Source organism: Podarcis cretensis (assembly GCF_951804945.1).
Source record: "Podarcis cretensis genome assembly, chromosome: 2".
NCBI classification, from domain to species: Eukaryota; Metazoa; Chordata; class Lepidosauria; order Squamata; family Lacertidae; genus Podarcis; species Podarcis cretensis.
In genome coordinates this window covers 54,253,428-54,278,890 of record NC_137171.1, presented here as the reverse complement: position 1 = coordinate 54,278,890, position 25,463 = coordinate 54,253,428, and the positions used below count along the sequence as shown (strand labels likewise).

At 41.6% G+C, this 25,463-nt stretch overlaps 1 protein-coding gene across 5 annotated transcripts in view; it reads right to left on the bottom strand.

The window, feature by feature from the left end:
- The window catches only part of PPP2R2B (protein phosphatase 2 regulatory subunit Bbeta), a 260,736-nt gene that overhangs the window by 20,179 nt on the left and 215,094 nt on the right, over positions 1-25,463 (bottom strand). For all 5 annotated transcript variants that reach the window (XM_079967972.1, XM_079967973.1, XM_079967975.1 and 2 more), the window contains one exon: positions 12,671-12,835. In XM_079967972.1, coding sequence (XP_079824098.1) covers positions 12,671-12,835 — 165 coding nt within the window. The remainder of the gene's footprint in view (positions 1-12,670; positions 12,836-25,463) is intronic.

Sequence of the window (25,463 nt, the reverse complement as noted above, 5' to 3'; positions counted from 1 at the left end):
GATAATCCGTCCGGTCCTGGGGCTTTTCCTGGTTTCATCTTCTTTATTGCCTCCTGGATCTCTTCTATTTTTATGGGATCATTTAATTGGTATCTTTCTTCATCTGTTATGGTCTTCCCACTATAGTCTTCTAAATATTTTTCTATTTGGGCTATTCCTTTCTCTTCTTTTTTATACAGCTTCTCATAGAATTTGAGGAAATTCTCTTTTATTTCTTTTGGGTCTTCAATCAAGTGCTCTTCTACTTTTATCTTATTTATTACACTTTGTTCTTGCCTTCTTCTCAATTGCCATGCTAATAATTTGCCCGTTTTGTTTGCTGATTCGAAATATTTTTGTTTCATTACTTTGATTTTCCATTCTATTTCTTGACTTGTTAACATTGAATATTGAGATTGTAACATTTTTGTTGTTTGCCTGTTTTGATCATCATTGGGGTTTGTTATTAATTTTTTCTCACACTCTCTTATCTGATTGAGAATTTCCTCCTTCTTTTGTTCTCTTACTTTCCTCCTGTAGCTGTTTTGCTGTATAAAAACCCCTCTTAAAACCGCTTTACTAGCGTCCCAGACTATGTCCAGACTTGTCCCAGTATTGAGATTCAGGATATTCTTTTAAGGTGGTTTTAGCTTTTTCCACAACCTCCTCGTTTTCTAATAGGTATTCATTTATTCTCCATCTGAAACCGCCCTGTGATTTACCTTTTATTTCCAATATAACCGAGTTATGGTCTGAGAGAGTTCTCGGTTGAATTTCGCAATTTGTAGTTCTTAATGCAAGCTCTCTAGAGACCCAGATTTGATCAATTCTACTCCAACTCTTTTGCGGTTCTGAGAAGAAGGTGAATTGCTTCTCTATTGCATGTTTGTGTCTCCAAATGTCTATTAAATCTAAGTTTTCTTCCAAGTTTTTAAAGGATTTTGGCAGCTTCCCTTGTTTATTTTTCCCCTTTCCTAATTGTTTATCTAATTCCGGTTCCGGCACTCCATTAAAGTCTCCCATTAGGATCGTCTTATTAGATTCCAACTCCAATAGCATTTGTTCCAGTTTCTTAAAGAATTCTGGCTTGTTCGAATTTGGGGCGTATATGTTTATCACATTAAGCTTTTCACCTTGGAAGTTAATTTGTACTCACAAGATCCTTCCTTCATTATCTCTACAGATCACTTTGGGGTCCCATTTTTCTTTCACAGATATCGCCACCCCTCTTTTCTTTTCCGTTGTGCAATTTATAAACCCAACTCCCAACTTTTTATGTACCAGGATATGTTTATGTTTTTTACACACGTGTGTCTCCTGTAAACAGATTACGTCTAATTTCTTTCTTTTCAACACATTTACAATTTTATTCCTTTTGGTTTTTTCATTCAGACCATTCACATTCCACGACAGAAATTTTAAGTTCATTATAATGACTACTTTTCAGTCTACAAATAATTAGTGTTTTAAATTCGAGTGGTTTTGTTTTCTGTTTTCCTCCTCTTCTTCTTCTACCTCTTCTGCTACTACCTCTTCTTCTTCTTCTTTATCTGCTTCCTCTCCTCCACCTCTCTCTTCTTGGTCCTTTCCTCTTTCTTTTTTCCTTCTTCTCTCCTCTGTATCCTCGTTTCTTCCTTCATATCTCTCTTCTATTCTTCCTAGCTCTTTCTCATATCTACGCAGAAATTTCTTCACTTCTTGCATCTCGGCGATCCTGAATCTTTTGTCTTTGTAAAAAAAGGAGATTCCTTCAGGGAACTCCCATCTATATTGTATATTGTTCTTTTTTAGGACATTTGCCAATTGTTTATAACCTTCCCTTTTGCGCAGGAGTCTGGTTGGTATCTCTTTAAAGATGATGATTGGTCTGCCGTCAATGACTAATTTTTTTTGATAGCTTCTTTTTAATATCAAATTTTTCATCTCTATCGAGTTAAAGATAACCAAGCAGTCTCCTGCAATTTTCCTTAATTTCACTTGTTTTGTCTTTATTTTAATTCTGAAAGCGTTTTCCATCGTATATGCAACCTCTTCTTCTTTCACTAGCTCTTTGATCATTTTTTCCTTAATATTTTCATTTATCTCTTCACCTCTCCCCTAAATTTCAAATTTAATTGTTTTTGTTTCATATCGATCATCGCCAGATTGTCTAAGATTTGGTCCTGGTCTTTATTTAGTTCCCCTATCTCATCCCTTATCCTGTCTGTCTCCTTTCTTTGTTCTTTCATTTCTTTCTGTATTTTTTTATTTGTTTCCTCCATAGCCTTTGACCGACTTGTCAAGTCTTTGATTTTGCTTGACAGTTCTCCAACTGCACCCTCTATTCTCTTATCTATTAACTCATGCATCTCTCCTAGTTTTTTTTCCATATGTATTTCACTCTGTTTGAACTCCTCTTTTATTTTTAACCATAAAATGTCTAAGTCCTTTATCTCTTCTTGTTGGGATGTTTTCCTTTCCAATGGTGTTCCTCCTGCCTTTTTTCCTTCTTTCCCTGCCATTTTCTCTTTCACTGGTTTTAAATTAAATCTCCTACAATACTTATTCTCTCCCCTAAAGGGCGCACACTCTAAGCTCTATCTAATTAATTATCGAGCAATGAGTTCAAAAACACTCTCTTAGACACACTCCCCTAGGGGGCGCACACTCTGAATTCTGTCTAATTAATTATCGAGCAGCGGATTCACGAACACTCCTTTAATCATTCAGAAGGAATGTATGAAAGTCAACTCTATACTTATAATAGATCAGGCTCGTCTTCAGACACTTTAAATTCCAATAAATTCATTTATATTGATAAATTAACTTAGATAGTTTCAATGTCCTATCGAACTTGCTATAAGGCTTTTATAATAAGAGAAATAAAAAAAAAGAATAAACAATATCAAAACCAAACAAGATCAACAAAGCAACCAACCGATGATAAGAACAGCAGCAGAAATTTAGCTTTTATCTAATTTTGTCTTATGTGGGGGCTCTTTTTCCTTCTTTCTATTTAAACTTCAGCCAGTTTAGCCAGGTTAGTCCAGTTCTGAATTTTTACTAGGATACCTTAATTATTATTTAAGAGTTAAGCCCCCAAAAAAGGTCTCTCCAGCTAAGAGAGGAGTGAAGATATCAAAGTAGTTCTCAAAGAGAAAATTTATCACTAAATAGGTAGATAAGAGGTGAGCCCAGTCTCTGCTGCACAATTCAATGATGTCCACACATTTGGGGTTCCACAGGTGGAAAAGAGGGAGGGCTAGATTTTTACTTAGCTTCTACCTCCTCAGGTCTGTGTTCTTCAGCCACTTGCTGGCTTAATCCAATATCAGGTTATACAAATCGGGGAAAAAAATAAGAAAAACAACAACCCCCCCAACCCCCCCCCAAAAGCAGCCCAATGTCCTGAAGTCCTGAGAAAATCGCCAAAGGTCCCGCAAACCAAGGGTCCAAAAAAAAAGGAGAGAAGAGAGGAACCAAATATCAAATGTATAACTATATCCTCCAATACTATGGGTATATTCCTCTCTCAAATATATTTCAGCTCCACCGAAATCCACATATCAGAGCCTTTGAGGGACTCGTGTGTTCAGTCCAAATTGTTCAGAAAGGAGGAAGCTACTCTTTAAACTGAAGTCCATAAGTAAATCCAAATAGTTCTCTATAGCTCATAGGAACGAAGCAGGAAGAGAGGAGACAAAACTCCAGCTTCTTTAAAGGAGGAAGGGGGAGGTTGCTTCCAGATTTTTAAAAAAAAAAAAAAATTAAAGGAGAAGAGGAGGGAAAGAAAGATTTGCCCTCTTGTTTAATCCTATAAGAACTTCCATAATTAACTTCAAAAACAGAGGGGGCAGATAAAGATTTAAGCTGTTTGTTTATTCCGTCCTTTCTCCTGTCTCTTCTTTCCCCCTTGCGTTTCTGTATCTCGTTTGTAACTTCAGAATGTTTCTCCTTTATAACCACTGTATTCCATTTATTCCTTTATTTTAGTATCTTCTCCCCCAAAAGAAATACAAAGTCTCTAGAGATCTGTTCAGTTACTTTTATAATACTTTGTTTCCTTTGCCTCGCTAAATAAGTTGCTGAGGACTTTCACTCTTCTGTTCTCCACAGCGGGCGCTTAGTCACTTCCTTTCTTCTCTCTTACGATTATATGCCCTGCGCCATATTTGCTCTGAAACAACAGGTCGGGTTCCTCACTTTAAATCCCTTTTCATCCAGTTCTCACTTAGTGCTTAATCCAAATTTTCCGTTCAAGATTACTCCAAAAGCACTAAGGATTCTGTTCTTAAAGTTATGGAAATTTGTCGCTTTTTCAGTGGGAGCTAGAGGCATTGCTGCACGGGGTCTGCAGAGCTTACCATTTCGCGTTTCTCAGTCCCGTCGCTCTCGGATCCTTAAAAAAAAAACCCCGAAAAAGCTTCGGAACCGCTCCAACACTGCTGGATGGCTAATCCCTCAGGGGGGCCCCCCATGAGGTTTTGGGGGTCGCAGTGCCTTTGCGTCGCCCCCAAGCCCCCGTGAAGCTCGGAAAAGCTCTCAGCGGCTTTTTCCGCGCTCCCTGCTGCTAGCGATTCCAAACCGGAAGTCCAGCTACTAATTCAGATTTGAATCAAGTGATTTCTGCTGCAAAACCCTTTTGTTTATCAAATTTGAATTTTTCATGTACTGATGGTACTGAAACTAATCTGAGGTGTACTCTCTTATTTCCTCAAAGCTTTTTAATTTTAGTTGGTTGTCTTCTTCCTTTAATAGTGTTTTATATGTTGGCCAAGTTTCCTGGGTATTTTTCCTTTTCACCATGGAGGCTTCAATTGGGGAAGTCCACAATGCCATTTTTCATGCTACCCAGCAATCCAGGATGAGGATTATATTTCCTTGAATTGGGCCTGCATCCAAACTCTTCTGTGTAAGCTCCCTCTCAACAGTACATTTGGTGAAGGGCACTTTAGAGCAATGCCTGCTTTGCTGTTTATTCATCAAAAGACAAGGCATAAGTGACCTTCCTTCCCACAGTTTCTGTCTTCATCATTTGCAATGACTACCATTGCAAAGTGAAAATTGAAATGCAGGAATTTGTGAACTGCCTTATTATCAAAGACCAGATGGTGCTCCTTCACTCAAAATAACCTCTGCCAACTGGAGACTTGGTGGTACCATGACAACTGGTGCAGAGAAACCTTAGATTCCTCAGATCATCATATATGGGGCCTATCCCAGCTTAGAAAGAGATCCCTGGGCAGAGGAGACAACCATTCTCCTCAACCCCCAACTGAGACAGCAAGGGGCTGCTTTGGGGAACGAAGGAAGGAAACCAACCGGAAGGCACTGGATGGATAATCACTATAATTTTTGCAGAGTAACTTGCTATTTGCTATATATATATGCTTAAATATTCCCAACACTACTATTTTAGTATGTACCAGCATGGCAACAAGTAGTCAATGTCTTCTACGTTTTTCTCATCATGTCTACATCCCTAAAAAGTTCAATGGTAGGGATAGGAGACCTCAGGCCCAAGGCCCAAATGTGCCCCCCCCCCCCGGCTGCTGCATCTGACTCTTGGAACTTTCCTCAGGCCATATTCCCTCCCAAGGCACAACCTTCATCTAGGCTGCTTTGCACTCTCCTTAAATGTTTTTGTCTGGCTGGAATCTGCCCTTCAACTCTGAAGATGCTTCTTGCTTGACTGGACGGAGGGCAGTATTTAAAACAGTAGACTCAGGACAAGAGATCAAGGAATGCCAATGTAAACAGGTATGTCTTCAAAAAATCATGGAATGCCAATGCGGATGGGGCCTCATATTTCAGCAGGGAGTGCATTCTATAGTACTAGGCCCACTGGTGGAAAAGCTTGGCCTCCCATAACCACAAGGCAATCATTCTTAGGCTGCAGCAAGACTAACCTGCAGAATGATATACAAAGTCTAACTTCTAAAATGAAATTCTGAACAACCTAAAATTTATTTCAACCTGCAAATAGGAAAAATAGGATACAACAGCAAAAGGGATGCTGGGGAAACCTTGGTGATGCTGACAACGAGTATCCTCTGGAATCTGGTTAGCAGAAACTGCTCTCCCCTTACCAACAAAATTTCATGGAAATTCAATTTTTCACTTCTCTGTTTGTTGGGAGCACTTCGCATTAGGATAAGCAGAACCAGTCTATTATCATCCAAGTTGGATAGATCTCTTGGTTCCAGATCAGTCTCAAGCACCATAATGCCAAAGGCTGCAAAAGTATACTTTTAATGTCACAGGGAATGAACATGTTGATAGAGGAACAAATGGTAATTTGCAAATCTTGACTGTAGGAGAGCTGCCCTTAAATAGCCAGCAGGCTAAATGGAGTTGTAGTTTCTGACTATTCATGTTTTTTTTTGGGGGGGGGAGCATGGAAATGGGTGGCGCTGTGGGTTAAACCACAGAGCCTAGGACTTGCTAATCAGAAGGTCGGCAGTTCAAAGCCCCGCGACAGGGTGAGCTCCCGTTGCTCGGTCCCTGCTCCTGCCAACCTAGCAGTTCGAAAGCACATCAAAGTGCAAGTAGATAAATAGGTACCACTCCGGCGGGAAGGTAAATGGCGTTTCCATGCGCTGCTCTGGTTCACCAGAAGCGGCTTAGTCATGCTGGCCACATGACCCGGAAGCTGTACGCCGGCTCCCTCGGCCAATAAAGCGAGATGAGCGCTGCCACAACTAGACCTAATGGTCAGGGGTCCCTTTACCTTATGGAAACATCATTTTAGCCTTCAAGTGCTTAGGGAACTTGTCCCAAGAGGTTTTCAGAGCAACTAATGTGGGACATGTGGTGTAATTTCTATAGTTTCTACATGTTCTGTAATTACATGTCATTTCCTTAAACTTTGTGGCTGAGTAGTGCAGGATTCCACAATGCACCATTGTTCTGAATAGAATTTTTTTTTTAGTTGATGAATAAATCCTGAAGATTTATTGCAGCCCCTTCCCCAAGCTGGTACTTCAGGATTTGGGGGGGCTACACAGCAATTTGAGATTAGGGAAATGTGAGCTTCCTGGGCACTGGCAACTACAAAAATACATTGTTCACTACTGCAAGGCAGGACCTATTTTGGAAAAGGGTAGGATTGGTCCTCTGCTTCCATTCTGAAGAAAACTGTAGTCTTGCTTATAGCAGCAGGAACAGCTTTATTCCAAATAAACAGCTTTCCCACACCAGCAATGAACCATTTGTTTCAGTGTCTGTCAAAGGTGTCCCACAGAAGGCTGTGTGATCCTGTAACACACAATCCAGTTGCTTGGAGCAGCTATGCACTCGCTTCCTGTTTATTCTCCACTTGGACTTTTTCCTTCATTTGTGTTTATGATGTACTGATAAAGGCACAAAAATCCTGGCCTTCAAGATTCTCAGGGGGCTGAGGAATTTCACAGAAATATGGTTAATCTCTCTCTCCTACAATGACATTTCATCTGTAAAACTACACAGCTAGCACTCTTCGCATCTGGTGGTATGGCTGACAATTTCCCCTATAATGGGACAAAACCTGGCAATTTTCCTGCAGTGCAAAAGGAGACTGTGATTTTTCATTTTGGAGAGGCAGAAAGCAGAAGGGGTTTCTTCTCCCTCCAGTGACATTTCATTGCTCCCAATATAATGAGAGAGGCTCAAGAGTTTTCTACAGGAAGAGCCACATCCAACCTCTGCAAGTTTCTGAGTTTTCCACACTGGAAACAAGAGGAAATGTTTCAGTCATTTTGTTCTTACGCCAACAGCAGACCACCAGAAGATAAAAGAGAAATTAGATGATCCTACAGATTTCTAGGGTTGGAACTCATCCAGATTTGTGCTCATCCCACACCTAGAAAGCATGGGTCTGAGTGGTTTCCTGCTTATCCCATGCTTTCTAGGTATGGGTCTGAGTGGTTTTGGATTGCCCTGCTGCTTTCCCTGGGAAAATCAGATAAATTTGAGCAAATGCCAACCTGGAGAAAACCTGTTTGAAGTTTGCCCCAATTCAGCAGTGAAGATCCAAGTTTTTTGGGGGGAAAGCGGCGGGTCAAGGGCAAGTCTTGATGGTAGTTATGCTGAAAGTCACTTACTGCTATTGGAGTAACCTAGAGCATTGATTTGTGATAATGCTTCTCCCTTGCCTAGATCAAGGATGGAGCAATGTGGGTGGGTGGAGAAACCTCTAACCTCTGCATGGTTAGAAGGTAGCCTGCTGTACAATTTTGCCTCTGACTCTGCCCACCACTGGCATGTTATGGTCACTGAAAGGCAGCTGTCATGCCAAAAAAGGCTCCTTGCCTCTGCTGCAGAAAGTATACAGAGCTGCTATGAGGCTCACACTATATGGCAGTACTACTCACAAGGGAATGGTCATTCGAGAGAACCAGCACCTCCCATGTAAGTGCTGAAAAAAGGGCTGTTGGTTGCACAAGCCACCATGGAATATCACCTGCCTAATTGCTCACAGTTTGTAGGAAATGAAGATTACATGAACACTGAAACCCAATCACACTGCAGCAAGAACATTTAGCCACAATAAAAGCGAGACTCTGCAGTTGCTGAGAATACAGGCTTAGTGGGAAGTGAAATCCTATCCTTCTAAGGCACTGGAAAAGAGCTCAATAAAATCAGGACTATACACTCCGCCGAGTCTGGTCTGGGACCATAATAAATTCAATTAAATATACACTCCGCCACTGGGTGTGTGTGAAGGGTGGGGGGGGAGTTGGAACTTTTCCAGGAATCTTATCCTTGGCTCTAATGCACCTACCCAGAGGTGTGACCTTGATACTGCTTGAATATCACAGTACAGAAAACCCAGCTATGCTTTTTATGTCACTGCTGCCTCTACAATGGCCACCTGCCAAGAACGAAACAGTTCTGCAAAGAGTGGCTTCTCTCTAGGAGGCACTCCTAGAACAGCATGGGACAAGGAAGGTTGAGCAAGGGAGTTGCTTTCAAGGCCACATGCAGCAGATTTATCTTGATAACTTTTTAAGGCTACTACATTACCCACAGTATTGTGGGGTGGTGGTTCAGCCAACACTGCCATATACATGTCAGAAAATTTCTGGATGGCAGATTAAGGTAAGGAACATACTTTCTTTGACATAAAGCTGCAGATTCATTCAGTACTGCTGTAGATTGTGCACAGAAAGAGGTACATATTTCCAGTTGCATGGTGCATATCCTAAGGCCAACCCACAGCAATGCATTACAGCTACATCCACCTGTGACACGTAACAGAAACACAATTGGAAGGTGCTTCAATACAATCTGCATTTTGATTAAACACAGCTAGTTATTAAATATTTCCTTTTGAAAATTCATCTGTAAAGGCCAGAGTCACTTTTTTTGTTTTGATCCCCGATGAACTGCCTCAATTCCAACTTGCAAGTCTGCTGAACCACAATTGACTGAGGGCCAATGCTTCTGAAGGATAGGGAAAAATCAATATCAGACGTCAAGGGAGAGGTCAAATTGAACTTGTTTTCACAATTGGCTTGTATGTGCTCTAAAGGACACTGCAGCAGCAGCAGAACAAAGAAACAAACCAAGCCAAGGTCTTCGGTGTTGAAAAAGGGAAGGAAATGAATCCAGCCTGCTTCTTGATGCTTATATTATGAATCTGAGGTGGTACAATAATCAGACACTGGGAGGAAAGAGTGAAAAAAATTGTGGCTGTCCAATGAACTCTAGTGATAGATATCAGGATATAATCATATGCTTGGAACAGCCATCTAATTGGGCTTCTGTGACATCTCCCACTAAGTGGAAGCGATAAAGCCAAAGAGGTCATTTTTGTAACCTGGTTATTAGGGGTTAGGGATTGATTCAATAGCAAAAAGAAAAGAAAAACTGCAAGCTACTACAGCATCAGGGATGGGAGAAATGGCTATTTTCCTAGGAAAACAGCACCTTCGAGATACAAACTCTCTCAAGAGGAACATGCTCAGATTTTATTTGTACTTTTTGTGGACAAAAGAAAATAAACAAAACATGACAAAACACATGCAAGGAGAAAATGCCAATCTAAACAGGAAAACATGCAGCCATTGTGAACCTTATCAGAGTTTGCATAATGGGATCAACATGTGCAAAAGTTAAGGAGACAGAGCGGTCTTGTTCCGCTTTAGGAAACGGACATAAGATCATGTGACAAAGGAGATCAGTCATAGAAAAAGGGAAGAAAATTTGTTCCCCACAGAAGTCCTGTTTTAAGTTCAGATGCAGCAATAAACCAGGCTTTGTCATTAGAGGAATGGGTGATGCCATGCCTCATGCTTGCATGTGCTCTCCTCCCACCTTCCTTCGTGCAAGAGGGTTTGATGCTGGTTTAAGGGCAAGCTATGGTTTCCACAAACCATAGTCTGCTGCATTCAGATGGAATGACAAACAATGGTTTGCAAAAACAGAAGCTAAAGACTACCAATCTCCTCCCTTTCAGCATGATGGAAAGAAGGGAACACATCCAACTACAGTCAAACTCTAAAATATAGTTTGTTTACGCAAGACAAGTATTCTGATTCAATTGAATTATGCTGGTTCGCTGAGATTAAATCCCCCATGGATTCTTGGTTCAGGTATAAGAACAACTTGTTCTACTTTATAAATCCTGAGTTAAAATAATCTAGCTAAAATGACTCAGCCCCTTGAGAAATTCTTTACATAAGGGTTTAATCTGGATTAAAACATCTGTGTAATTTAACGTAGACAAAAATAGTTAAGGATAACTCAACATCTACATAACACTTGTTCAGACTGAAAACCTATTCCATCTTTGGGTTATCCACTTAACTGTAAATCGCTACTGGTTTCATTTTCTACTCTCTTTAGCGCATCAACTCGCCAAATTCTTTGAATATTTCATTTCAACTGCATTGGCATTTTCTCTTATTACGTGATGCAGGTGGAGCTGTGGTCTAAACCACTGAGCCTCTTGGGCTTGGTGATCAGAAGGTTGGAGGTTTGAATCCACGTGGTGGGGTGAGCTCCTGTTGCTGCCTCAGCTTTTGACAACCCAGCAGTTCGAAAGCATACCAGTCCAGGTGGATAAATAGGTAGTGCTGTGGCAAGAAGGTAAACAGCATTTCTGTGAGCTCTGGCACTCATCACAGTGTTGCGTTGCACCAGAAGCGCTTTAGTCATGCTGGACACATGACCCAGAAAGCTGTCTGCAGACAAACGCCGGCTCCCTTGGCCTGAAAGCGAGATGAGCGCCGCACCCATGGGTCCATGGGTCCTTGACTGTCCATGGGTCCTTTACCTTTACCTTCCCTTATTAAAGGGGGAGAGGCACATAACCAAACTGATGTGTGAAAATGTGAGCTGAGTGAGTTCAGAATGTGGTAAAAACATGTCGAACACACTAACCAACAAGCATCTGGCATCTTTGGGACAGCATGGGAATGAACAGTGGGTTGTTACCAGTGGTGGAGTTATAAAGCAGTCACACAACCACATCACCACATACTGAACTCTACATGGATACGGTCAACCCCTATTTTCAACATACCAATTTGAGAATGTGATTTGATCTTTTATGTCAGGTGTGGGGAACCTTTACTAAGACTGAGGGCTGCATTCCATCATGAGCAATCTTCTTGTGGTCACATGCCAATGGTGGGCAGGGCTAGAGGCGAAGGTGGTTGCAGCAAAGTGTGCAACTTTTACCTTTGCTTAGGAGGCTACATTCCAGCCATGAAAATATCCGAGGTTTCTGCACACACACTCCACCCATGCAAGCAAGAGGCATCACAGCTGAGTGGCACATTCCGCCCAGGCAAATGTACTTGAAGAGGACGCAGAGCAGGGCCAGTGCAAGGAGTGGCCTGGGAGGTGGGGTGTGTCCTGATGGCCGGGCAGAGATGCCTGCAGGGCTGTACTTGCCACCCAGGCTACAGGTTCTCCATCTCTGCTTTAGCAGCTACATTCATCTTAGTTGTTACAGAAAATAGTGTATGACCTGCAATTTAATATCACCATTTCTGATTTGCAAAACCACCACATTAATAATTAAAAGCTGACTCCCAAACTGGAAGCACTCTTCAGATAGCAAGAAATGAAAAATGGGCTTTGGATTAAATTTTGAGGATCAGAATAACTTAGTTCAAAACCAATCTCTCTCTCCTGTCCTTTTAAAAAGCAATTAGCTGAATCTTTGCAAGAGATTTATTTCAATTCTGGCTGGAAAAGGCATCAGGCGGGGCCTTATAGCAATTGCACATCTCTTGTTCAGGGGGACAGAAAGCAATGGTGTGGGTCCCGTTCCCCATGCATTAAAGCAACTATTCATAAAATGCTTTGCCATTCCCTCCGCCTTACACACCCAGGGATTTCCCATGTACTTTGAGCTTTCAGTTTGACATTAAGATATCTGAGAACCCAGTGAACCAGAAACTGAAGTGAGCTCTGGGTGTTACTCATTCTGGCAGGAGGGTAAGGTTCGGTTGTACAGAGATATAAACAGCACCAAGGTAAAAACTATTGTGCATGCTGCTCTTACTTTGGCAATCACAGCAGGAAGAGGATATATTCTGTTCACTTCCAGCTGGTAATACTTTGTGTCAGAAGTAAGCTTGATAACTGATTACTAAGAAAAAACTAAGGTTTCTTCTCCCCCCCCCCCCCATAGACCTGCAATTGAGATATATATTTTTACATAAAATAAGTACAAATCCTATTTTCTCATTCATCCTTCCGTGGGCCAAAATATACTCACATTTGGAGTGCCTGTCACACAGGGCGGACGCTCGCATGTCACACAGTCTTATTGTCCCCTTGCTGCTGCTGTAGACAAAGGTGTTGCAGTGGTGCGGATGGAACTCTGCAGCCGTAATCACTTCTGTCAGCTCCTCCATGTTTGCTGGTTTTATATCTACAATATCTGGCAGAAGTGAATCAAGGCAGAACAAACAGCACAGAGCAGGAGGCCTAACATGATGTCCCAAGGAAGTGGGGAGGAGACAAGAGACTGCCATATATCTGGACTGGGGAGACCTGGGTGGAACTCACTTCTCATTTGTGAATCTGAAACTGGGCCAACTACTAACCTTCTGAGTAACATACCTGAGATGTTATGAGGATAGAAGGGGATAATAAGAGAAGTTATCGCCTACCTGTCTGGGTGCCTGCATGTTAGCTCATTTACACTAAGCTATGGCTTGGTTTAATGTTATGTGTAAATGAGGGCAAACTGTGCATATTTATTTGTTTATATTTTGTTTATCAAAATATGTATATATTGCAGTTTCACAAAAATACTGGAGTGGTATACAACAATTATAAAAGCAATGAAAACATACAAAAACAGAATTAAAACCATAGATCACTGGCTACTGCAAGAGAAATATTATCTGCACAAGCCCGGTGGTATAGGAAAGTTTCCAGATTGTCCACTGGAAGAGTTTTCCATAAGACTAGGCAAGTACTGTAACATGAAAGGCTCAGTTTCGTGTTGACATCAGATGAATCTCACCAACTTGGGGGACAAATATCAACGCTTCAACAAATGTTCTCAGGTGTGATATAAGAATTCAGGTGGTCCTTAAGGTACCCTGGATCCACGTTATTCAGGGTTTTATAAATTATTACCAGAAATTTATACTTGGCTAGGTAGTGCAGATGCTTTAATAAAAGTGTAACATGCTGTCAATCAACTGCCCCCATCAGCAGTTTAGTTGCTGCACTTTGGACTACAACTCCCTGCCAGTCCGACTGAGCTGATGCAAGTTGTAGTCCAAAACATCAGGAATGGTAGCTTGGCAAAGGATGGTCTAGACCAAATCCTTCTCTAGCTCCATCCCTTTCAGTTGGAATGTTAAAACAAAATAAAAAATTTCCTTCCAGTAGCACCTTAAAGACCAACTAAGTTAGTTCTTGGTATGAGCTTTCGTGTGCATGCACACTTCTTCAGATACACTGAAACAGAAGTCACCAGACCCTTCTATATAGTGAGAAGGAGGGGAGGGGTATTTCTCAGAAGGGTGGTGGGATTGGGTGATTGGCAGATAGCTGTGATGAGCCTGTTGACGACTCTTAACGACTGCAATAGGTCTTACAGGAAAAAGCAAGGGGTGAGAAGGTGAAAAATGGCTTTGTCATGTATAATGAGATAAGAATCCAATGTCTTTGTTCAGACCAGGTCTCTCCATGGTTTTAAGTTTGGTAATAAGTTGCAATTCAGCAGCTTCTCTTTCCAGTCTATTTCTGAAATTCCTTTGTAATAGACCTATTGCAGTCGTTAAGAGTCGTCAACAGGCTCATCACAGCTATCTGCCAATCACCCAATCCCACCACCCTTCTGAGTAATACCCCTCCCCACCTTCTCACTATATAGAAGGGTCTGGTGACTTCTGTTTCAGTGTATCTGAAGAAGTGTGCATGCACACGAAAGCTCATACCAAGAACTAACTTAGTTGGTCTTTAAGGTGCTACTGGAAGGAATTTTTTTATTTTGTTTTGACTATGGCAGACCAACACGGCTACCTATCTGTAGTTGGAATGTTGTGCATATTATCAAGACTCTTATGCATCCTCATGCTGTAACGTGCCGTGGTGCTAGAAAGAACACTCATTCAAAGCACGTTGCTTTATCTGCCATCAACCATGTGCTAGGTGATTGACTCAAAATGAATCCTAACTCATTAGTCAACTAGGTTGCCCCCTGGCTGATAGTAGGCACACAATAGATTTTCTATTTCAGAAAGCAAAATCAATCTGTAACACCATGGGCAATCATCTGAGGAAAATAAACAGACTAGTCAGATGAAATAAAAGACCGAGGTAAGTCACATAAATACCAGCCACTTGCTCTCACAAAAACAAGTTATTAGCTCCTACTTTTCTCGTCTCCTGGATTTTCTTTGTTGCTTATATCGGAGCAGACACTCTCCATTCTCTGCTAGTTGCCCTGGCATATGTAAGCTATCCTCAGTGGGATTGTATTTTGGTAATTATAAATGTCCACTGCAAGGAGGCGAAAAACCCCAGCTCAGTCACCAAAACCTTACAATTTACCAGTAACCATGCTTTAACTGGGATAGGGCAACTACTTTATGGCATTCATGACCTTAATGACTCAACAAAATAGCAAGCTGTCTATCATTAAGTGTCTCCTTCCTTCTTTTCCTCTTGCCAAATATTTTAGTTTGGCATACATTAACAAAATTGTTCCTCAAAGTGACAGCCTCATTGGTCTCGTTTGACCTAATGCTATACTATGTTTAATATCAACCAAAGTTAATAAATCATGGTTTAGTGTCATGTGCGAATGAGGCCACTGGCTCCACAGAACAAAGGAATTCCTCTGATCAGGCTAAAGTCCAATTAGTTTAACAAAAAATGCTTTTCAAATATGGTTTTCCTTAACAGGCCAAGAAATTGATTCTCTCTGGTTGCCCATGATGCATGAGCCTAGGTCAAGAACTGAAGAGGTGGGAGTCAGGGCATGCAACTGTTTCTAGAGACCACTGGTTGAAATGGAGGTGGCTTAGAACATGGAACTATAACAATTCCTTGTCTGTTGTGAGTCTCCAGTATTGAGTGAAAGTGAATGGGAGACCATTTGATTATAAGGGATTGGACACAAGGTTTCCTTTCTAGAAGCCCATCTCCTGATCTTCCCACCCTCCCTTAAACAAAACTCTTTGCTGATGAAGAAGGGTCTATAAGCCCTTGCCTAGAGTATGCATTAGTTGTATCCTATGCAATCATGTCCTGACCACACTGGAACAGGGTGAAGTGAAAATCATCTGTGAAGGAAGACCTACTAATAATGCCCTAGGGTATTACTAACCTGACCCCCCCCCCTTCATTCCAGGAAGCACCAGGAACAGCTTAAGCAGGCTATGTTTCATCACATGGCCTGCCCAGGTTCCTTTGTCAGAACTGCATTAAACAGGTGATCACAATTCCACAATCCTTTCTGCCTACTCACTCTGGTCAGCTTGGCTATCCTCACATGATAACCCTCCATTATCCAGGCCTTCTTTTGTTCACAGTCTACTCATTCTCCACCTGAAACTTGGCTAATTTCTTTTGTTAATTACAGGGCAATGCTATGCGTGTTTATTCAGAAGAAATTCCCACTGTATCCAGTGGGGTTTAACTCCCTAGTCACTGTGTTTAATACTGTATCCTTAATTTCCTTTCCAGTATGAGAGAAAGATATTTCCTGACCTTGCCCCATCCTGATAACTTCACAGCTCCTCTGAAACCTCTCTGGGTTCCCACCTATTCCTCCCCTTTTCACACCTGCATAAACCTGTAGTCCTGGGAGAATGAAGCGCATATGCACAGAAAACATGTAAAAAGCAGGGCAATGGAAGACTATGAGGGCTAACGAGAGTTATATCACCAATTCATAACACATTGAAGCAAAGGGCAGAATCTGTACACTGACACCAGCTTCACCAACAATTGATCTTTAGAGGAGATAAAATGTCTTTTCAATACAGAATTGGAGCAAAATTGAGATTGTGGCTAGGAATGTTTTGAGCATTCCTTGATTCCAATAAAAATAATAATAAAGAGCAGCACCCCATACAAAAACAGGGCAGTATATATCCAGGATGCAATGTGGTGCCTTCAGACCATATTATTTCCAAGCAAAATAACAAGAAATCTGTCTGTCTTGGGGTATTTTTTAGTCTCACAGGGATGTTTGCATCCACACTAATTAAAACTCAGCCTGTGCTTCTTTATTGATTTTAGTGCAAGGAAAGCTAGCAGCTAAAGTAACTGCTTACTTTCAGATTACAACCGTTTGCTTTGGTTCAAGATGGAAGAGTTATGATTCCTGCCCCCTGCAACCCAAGGGACAAAATGAAACAGTTTAAAAAAATAGCCAAGGCATCACGCTAGAAAAGCTTTCCAATAATTGCTGCCGGGGTTGGTTTTTTTTCAATTCTTCACATTTCGATCCAAGATGGAATCACAGATGGACACAATTGTAAGATTCAGGGTATTTATTGGTATTTTTTCCTCAGCTGGTCTTACCATTCAGATAAAAAGCCCTGATAAGTGCAGATGATCTTTTGATGATTGGCTCCCTCAAGTCATTGCTCTGAGATGGTGGCCACTGATGTCAAGCAGTTTTAGATTTCACACTACAAAAACCCCAGCATGGGCCAATTCTGTTGGCTTTGTGAAGCCTTAGTGTGGATAAAGGGGAGGAGGAGGGAAAAGCACAGAGGCATTCTTTGCCCCATACGGAAAACAAATTAAGTCCCTGCTGCTAACAGGGGCGAATGGGAGGTTAGGAACATCCTTCTCCTGTAGGGATTACTGGGAAAATGTGGCTGTGTGAAAAATACTTTCATTAATGTAGCATTATATGATGGGGAAATTGAATAGTTGGATATACCACCCTCCTCATCTTCTCATAAATGAAACTTGTGTTTCAGAGAGATAAGGGATCCAATTCACTGGGGCACGTCCCCCTACACAAGTCCTATTGGAATAAGCATGTGACTTTCCACCCTTATTGATAAATTTAAAAACTAGAGAATCGCCAGGTCCAGATGGCATCTACCCCAAAATTATTAAAGAACTCAAATATTAAATTGCTGATTTAACAAAGCTATGGAACTTTACCCCAATATTAGCATTTGTAACCAGAGGGGCAGGAAGTGGGAAATGAAAGTTACACGCCATTTGGTTTAACATCTATTCCAGGCAAGTTTATGGAAACAATTTTTAAAGACAAAATGTTCAAGCATATAGGAGAAAATGTGCTGGAAAAGAGTCAACATGGCTTCTGCAAACCATCTCTCTAACCTTTTAAAATTGTTTGAAAGGGTAAGTAAGCAGGCTGATAGAAGTGACCTGGTAGACACTGTGTATTGGTCTTCCAAAAAGCTTTTTGATAAATGTCTTCATCAAAGCTTTCTGAGTAAACCAAGCAGTCATGGAATAAATGGATGGGTCCTCTTATAGATCAGTAACTGGTTAAAAGAAAAGAAAGCAGAGATTAGGCATAAATGGACAGTTCTCCCAATGGAGGAATCTGAGTTCCACAAGGATCAATATTGAGGTTGGAGCTTTTCGAGCTTATTCATAAATTACATGAATAGTGAGGTGTCCAAGTATACTTATGACTTTGAATTATTTTGGATTGTCAAAACAAAACAAAACAAAAGGATTGTGAAGAGCCCCAAAATGAATTCATCAAACTGGGTGAATAGACAATAATATTGCAAGTACAGTTCAACAGTGAGGCACACTGAGGCAAAAAATATATATCCTAATCTCTACACACTGATGAGGTTTGAACTGACAGTGATTGATCAGGAAAGAGACCTTGGAGTCATGGTGGATACCTTGATGGAAATATTGGCACAGGATGTGGCAGCTATGAAAAAGGTAAAGTCCATGTTATGGATAATTAGGGGAAAGTTTGGGAAAATATACACTCCAAGATCAGAGGAAGCACATATCTGAATACTAGTTGCTGGGGAGTAACCAGCAGGGCATCAGACACCCCCAAGCAAGCACAAACGGCAACCTATTCTATTGGTGGCAACAGAATGCTTCTTTCAAGCCCAATTTCAGCTGGGAGGGGGTGGGTCAGAGTAGGCTACAGGCACCAGGAAACGTCTCTCTAGGCAGTTGTGCACCCCCAGGCAACACGTTGGCAGTCCTTGCTTTAATAAATCTCTCAACCTCCTAGCTGCAAGACTGGAGTAAGAAACGCTGACTTTTATTATAGTGTTGCACATCAGAGCACAAGAAGCTGCCTTATACTGAGTCAGACTTACTGGTCAATCTCAGTATTATCTACCCTGACTGGCAGCTGCTCTCCAGAGTTTCAGACAGTCACATTCCCAGCCCTACCTGGAGATACTGGGGCATTCTGCACTCTGAATCTGTGACCTGCTGCATACACAGCAGATGCTTGACCACTGAGCTACAGCCCTTCCCCTTGTGCTAAGTTTATTATGTGTGTGAAATACTTCGAATGTTCAATAAATATTAATGTTCATTGTGAAACCATATGAAACGCTTTCTTCCAGTGACAGTCAATGTAGAGAGGTTTCCCATCCCTGGTCTGCATGTGCAATGCTTCCTCACCACTACTTGGCTTCTTTGTGCCAATGGAAACACTTCATGCCATGTTGGTGATGTTCTAGTTACTGTTCAAGCTGCTTCAGCCAAACGGGAGGGAAATAATCTGGTGAAAGTGTGAAAAAGCAGTGCACTGTCTGTCCATAGATTCCAAGTCTTGCTAATACTGTACACTTCAGTACCTGCCTGTAATATCTATGCTGCCAGTCTTCTTGTCAGCTGGAAGGATGGTCCTTCAATTAAAATCACAAGCCGGGAAACCAAGAAATATGGGCACTTTTCCCAGCCTAGCAAAGAATCGCCTTGGCTGCATTATTTGCATTACTACTGATATGGCATGGAATCTTTTATCCTTATTTTGCTTTCATTGAACACTGTATCACTCACCGCAATTTAGCAAGGAGCAGGACATGGGATGGGAGTGAAATCAATGCATAGGAAAAAGGCAGCAAGTATACACATCGCATGCAAAGTCAGTGGCAGAGCTCAGAATGAAAAGAATATTAACACGTGTGATTTAATTTTGCCTACAGAGACGCTTTGATTTAGCTTCTCAAGCCATGCAACTTTACAGCAGCCTCACTGACCAATGAGACTACTCTGGAGGATATGGTTTTAGTGGATCTAGCTTCTGCAGAATTTATAAATTTGATTTATTTGTGGACTTCGCACAAATGATGCTTCAGGTATGTCAGATGGCATTATTATCATGGACCTATAGGAAGATTTGTCAATCTGTATTGATTTACTTAAAATATCTTGCAAATGCCACGAATGCGCACAGAGGTTTTGTGACATGCACCATATCTGAATTAGGATGAACCTCCTCCCTCGGCATAATTTTCACTTACACTCAAGAAGGATTTCACCCTGGCTCTCTAAGGGACAAAAGGCAGGTTCATTAATCCACTGCATGCTTCTGCCCCGGGGGATATTGAGACCTTGTTAAATAGAATCTGCACTTGACCAAGGAAGGAGCTGTCGGCACACATGACACAGTTCTGATATTGAAAATGTTAAGCTCATTGACTTCAGTGGGAATAACCGGACATAGGTAGCTTGGAAATTGCAAATCCCTGAACTCACCATGCACACACAAATAAATAAGCAAATAATATAAATATGCTAACGGATACAGTGGCAGAGCACCTGCTTTGCAAGCAGATGATGGCATTTAAATCCTTTGTGTGTCCACGTAAGGCTCCTATCTGAAACCCTGGGATGCCATAGAGCAGAGATGGAAAACCTGTGGCCCTCCAGATGTTCACAGATTGCCACTCCCACCATCTCTAACCACTGGCCATCTTGCCTGAGACTGACGGGAGCTGGAGTCTAGCCACATCTGGAGGGCCAGGGATTTTCAATCCCTAGTGCAGATCACCTTGAACTAGACGGGCCAACCATCTGAGTTAGCATAAGCTTCCTATGGCTACCCCACACATTTAAATGGACATATACTGACTCAGTGAATAGGTTGATATTATGGTGACAAATCTCATAGCTAGGGCCAACAACATTCCCCCGCCCAACAGGCCAGATTTGTCTTAGATTTCAGTAAATAAGTGAGACTTCACTGTTAGTCTGTTCTTTCTGGAAACATCCAATGGGCCATGGCTGGCCCAAGACGTTTTGGCACCTGAGGCAAACCACCAAGAAGGAAGGTGTGAGCGAAGATCTACTTCAGGAACAAGGGGGGAGGGAAATAAAGATTGGCATTGGGATCTGTTGCCCCTGCAGATCCTGCAGCCTGAGGCGGTTGCTTCACCTTGCCTCATGTGCTGGCCCTGCATGAACCAAAGATGTGCTCTCCCAGAACCTCATTTTGCAAGGAATTTTGTGCATACACGAGGATGCAAAATGTAACTAGCCAAGTTAGATTTAATTTATTGATTTTATTTGGTACGTTTTTGTGCATGATTGTTGTGTTCCCTTAATAAAATTATTTATATTTTGACACTTGGCCTTAATCGTAATAGGAAAATTATCTTAACAATATTTTGTTAAGTTCTGTCTCCTCTGGCCCTAAACTCAAAGCATCTCTCTTTATTTCCCCCGGAACTGAGCTAAAGAGAGGGGAAATAGATGGACGGGTTAGGGTGTGACAGGAAAGTCAACCTGTCTGTTGGTAGCCCCTGTTAAGTCTTCTTTTTGGGGAGGACCACTTAAAACGAATTTCCCCTCCAGATTTAAATATTTAAATTTAACTGAATAGGTCTCTGCCATCACATCTACTTTGTGCTTTACGCAAAGGAGGCATGTCTACTTCATAGGAGCTTTCTCCTGACTTCAGAAATATGTTAGTGTAGTCTTATAGTGGGATAAGTCTTTTGATCATCAGTACCAGAAGAAACAGACGAGCCTTTCCTTCAGTCCAGTGCCAGGGATCTTTCACGGAATCCCATGCACCAGTGGAGCACAGAATTGGGCTGTTAGATTTTAGCTTCTCTTTCATCACATTTTCAGACTGGAAATTAGTTATGCATTTTAAAGAACCAATTTGTTCTTGCAAATGAATAATAGATGGGCCCAACATGAAATGTGCCAGGTTTGTGAGCACATGTTGTTTAGATGGGAATGCTTAACAGACACGCGCGCACACACACACACACACACACACACACACAAAGTGATAACATAGTTTAAAAGGGCCACGTTGTGCAAGAAGAGCAGGCTTTCTGCAGTTAATGTGTAATGCGGGCTCACCCAACTTATGCTGTATCAGCCAAATGTGGCTTAATAAATGTCCTGCTTTTTCTGCCTGCATAAAAAACACCCTGAACATTTACTGAGCTGAAGGTGTCCCCCCCAAACTACAACTCCACTGACATGCCTACTGCATAACTGGAGATGTAAGCATGGGCACACATGCATCAACACTTGCACACTTACTATTGCAAACACTAGTGGAAGGCCCATACAAATAAACTGCCACGTTAAGTGTGAAGCAATTCTAAATTGACCAGAATTTGGAGGAGAGGGTAACAAGAGAAAAAGGGGAAATTATTACCTTCCCCAGTGTAACCCTCTTCTAAAAGAAAAATGCATTTCTCTTGCTGTCAAAACCAACTTAAATATAAAAAAGGGGCAAAGACAAGGGTTTTCAAATACATTCCTTACCCAGAGAAGCTGCAATTCTAAAAACAGCTCTGAGGAATATGCATAATGCCTTCACTATTTAGTAATTAGCAATTGGCCCTGCACACATCATGCTATATAAATGCTAAGCACATCATCGTCATCGTATTGCAAGTGCTTAGCTTTGTCTGGATCACACATATTATCCATTACAGATTTTTCACTCTACGAGGAAGAAGCAATTGGCAATTTTGCAACTGTCCACTGTTCTCCAGTGCACTGAATTCAAGTAGGCATCTATACACTCAAATCTGTAATAACCAGGGAGACACTTTCGGGATGGGACAGGATTTGTCACATGCTGACAGGTTCCATCTATGGCTCACCGACAGACCAGAAGGCTTCCTTCATTTAAAATATACCATGTTGATGGTGTGGATTGTTACAATCCTTTGCAAGAATGAAATGCTGCACAGGTCCACAAGCTTTTGCAAAAACACAAGACCCAAGGTTTCCCCATAACTCTCACTCAGAATGGATAGAGGGCCAAAACTGGGTTTGGTGGATCACACTAACTGTGACAAATAGGGAACTCTCAAGGAGAAAAATAATGAACTAATGGATCATGTCTGTTAAGCACATCATTGCCAGCTCTATTGAGAAGAAAGCAACCACAACAGCCCGCTGTCAAAAAGACAAGATTTTCTCAGTTTTTAGTATGGCTTTCTTTTAACAGCAATCCCTTTTAAGGCTGCTTTTAGCATATATTTAAACTCACAGCAACCCACTGTTGGCTGATGCAGGTTGCAGTGCCACAAGAAATGAACAGCAGTGCTGTCTGCCTATGAGAAAGCATGCCATGTTATAATATTCAACTACCTCAGAATGTCAACTTACTTGTGCGTGCTAGATGGGACATATCTTCAGCTGACCCAAAATTACACAGGTTGTGTAATAGGTTTAAAGCAGGGTTTCTGAAAACCCTGCAGAACCTGCCAACTGAAAATTCTGCAGTGGGAGACTGCTAAACAAAGTGCAAGTAATAAATGAAAGGATAGATCAAAATGCTTAATTGGTTCCTTTGGGTCAATGCTGTATTTGCATGTCTCTCTGGATGCATCATCATCTTTTTATAGCAGGGATGAAGAAGCTGTGGCCCTCCAGATGTTACTGGACTCCAACTCCCATCAGCCCCAGCCAGCATGGCCCATGGGCAGGGGTGATGGGAGTTGTGGCTCAGCAGCATCTGCAGAGTCCTGGGTTAGCCACCCCTGCTTTACAATGTGGATGAGTATATTTATATTTCCCCTGAAGGGACCCAAGTGAAATGTGAGGTGCTGTGGTTAAAAGCAGTTCAGGCGAGAAAGGGAGGCTGCAGACTAAACTGCAGGATTGCGAAAGGGAAAGGTGAAGCGTTTTGCATCCAGGCTAAGCCAACATCCCACTGTTACAGAAAAGGTCTATTATAGCAACCGAATCATAGCAGGCTTCAAACTGCACAGTTCAAACAAAAGCACACCACGTTCCCAGATCTCTGACTTGGCATGGTGAAATCACGACTGCTTCAAGTGCATACTTACACCCCCATCCTACCAATATTTCAAGAGGCACCCAGGGCCATGAAAATTAGACCTCCCACCCTAGTTAAAAGCTGGGTGCCTTTTAGTTCATCCTTTCCAACTGTTCCCTGGCAACTCTTATCATCCCTTTGGCTTCTTTTCACAACTACTGCTGGATCAGGGCGTGCTGAATTTTTCAACTTTCAACTTCCAAAAATGAGGGGTTCTAAAAAGTTGTGACAGGACTTGGGATCCAAAAGATATTTTGGTTAAATTAATATAGTTTTGCTTGATAAGTGAAATGTGTGTAAAATTGCATAGAAATAATTAAAAATGGCTGCCAAGTATTTGCAGTTATATTATTATTATTATTATTATTATTATTATTATTAGGCATTATCTGACATCTTCATAAGGTAAAATTAAAATTCTTTGGTTTTCTGAAAACATTTTCTATGCTTTTTAATCAAATGTAGCTTTACCAAACTAAATGTTGTCCGAAGTAACAGCAGATTTGAATTCCTCACACCCAAAACATATTTTTAAGACCCCTCACTGAATAAATTTGCAAAAATTGTTTCAACACCTAAAATGACACACTCATGGCTGCCTCATAGCCTGACCGTACTGTGGCTTCTGAGGAAGAGATTAAGAACAATAACTTAACAATAGTTATCAGGCAAATCCTCAGCACATTGTCTCAGTGGCGTAGCGTGTGTTGTCAGTACCCGGGGCAAGGCAAGTAATTTGCGCCCCCTAACCCTGGATTTTGCCCCCTAACCCTATCCAGCAGATGTTGCGCCCGGTGCGGCCGGCACCCCCTGCACCCCCCACGCTATGCCACTGCATTGTCTAGAAGAGGAAAATTAAAAAATGCACACACAAGCTCAGTGTGCACTTATGTACAAACCAAGCACTGGGTGCTTCCTCCCTGTCCCCTATGGCTGGTAAAGGAAACCTACACTTTATCTGCTTACTTGAGAGCAACATTGTTTGAGAGAGCAATATATGGTATTCTAGCGATGTTTTGGGCACACCTGATGTAATTATTGCCACAAGTCCTATTATTATTATTCCAGTTGTGGCTTTATAAAGGTGACTGGCACGGCCTCATATGCATGCCTGGTTCCAGCAGCCTGTCACATATCTGTAGCATGCAATGAAAGCTACCTATTAATATTTCTTCTCCACATGCTCCCTAAAGGCACCTGTCTTCTAAATTACACCTTGCAATTGCCTTCCTCCCATGCTGATCCTGTAAGCAAAATTCAACAATTTGTCAACCGAGCTGGAAAGCAGCACCTTGCAATAATGACCAGCTGAGCTGAGCTGCATTTAGATTTCTAGCTAAGGGAAGCAGAACCCAGCGTTAGAAACTGAGATATGAATGCTAGGAACTGAATGGTACCTTAAACCTAAGTTATGTGCACAACAATGGAATGTCTAGGTGTAGTTTTTTTTATAACAATAATAAAAATCTGAAAATGAATTAACTGTTCATTTTTCACATGGTCTAGTCCTTCCTCTACGCACTCCTCCAATATTCTTAAGACGGTGCCTTCTCCGGTCTTCAGAGAGTGGCTGGAAGTGGGGAGGCAGAAAAAGGTCCTCCTTTCCTTCCACCCTGCAGTTTTAATCTGAAATCTTAAGCATAGTACTGTGCCCAGAACTCAGAAACTGCTCATGAAATTCCCTGTTTCAAAATGTGCCTAGAACAAGGGGAGTTTTGAACACTGGCAAAGCCCTCAGTGTGGTCACTGCAAAGGTAAAACGAGGGTCAAGAGATAAACTGCATGGTAATTTTTTCAAAAGGAG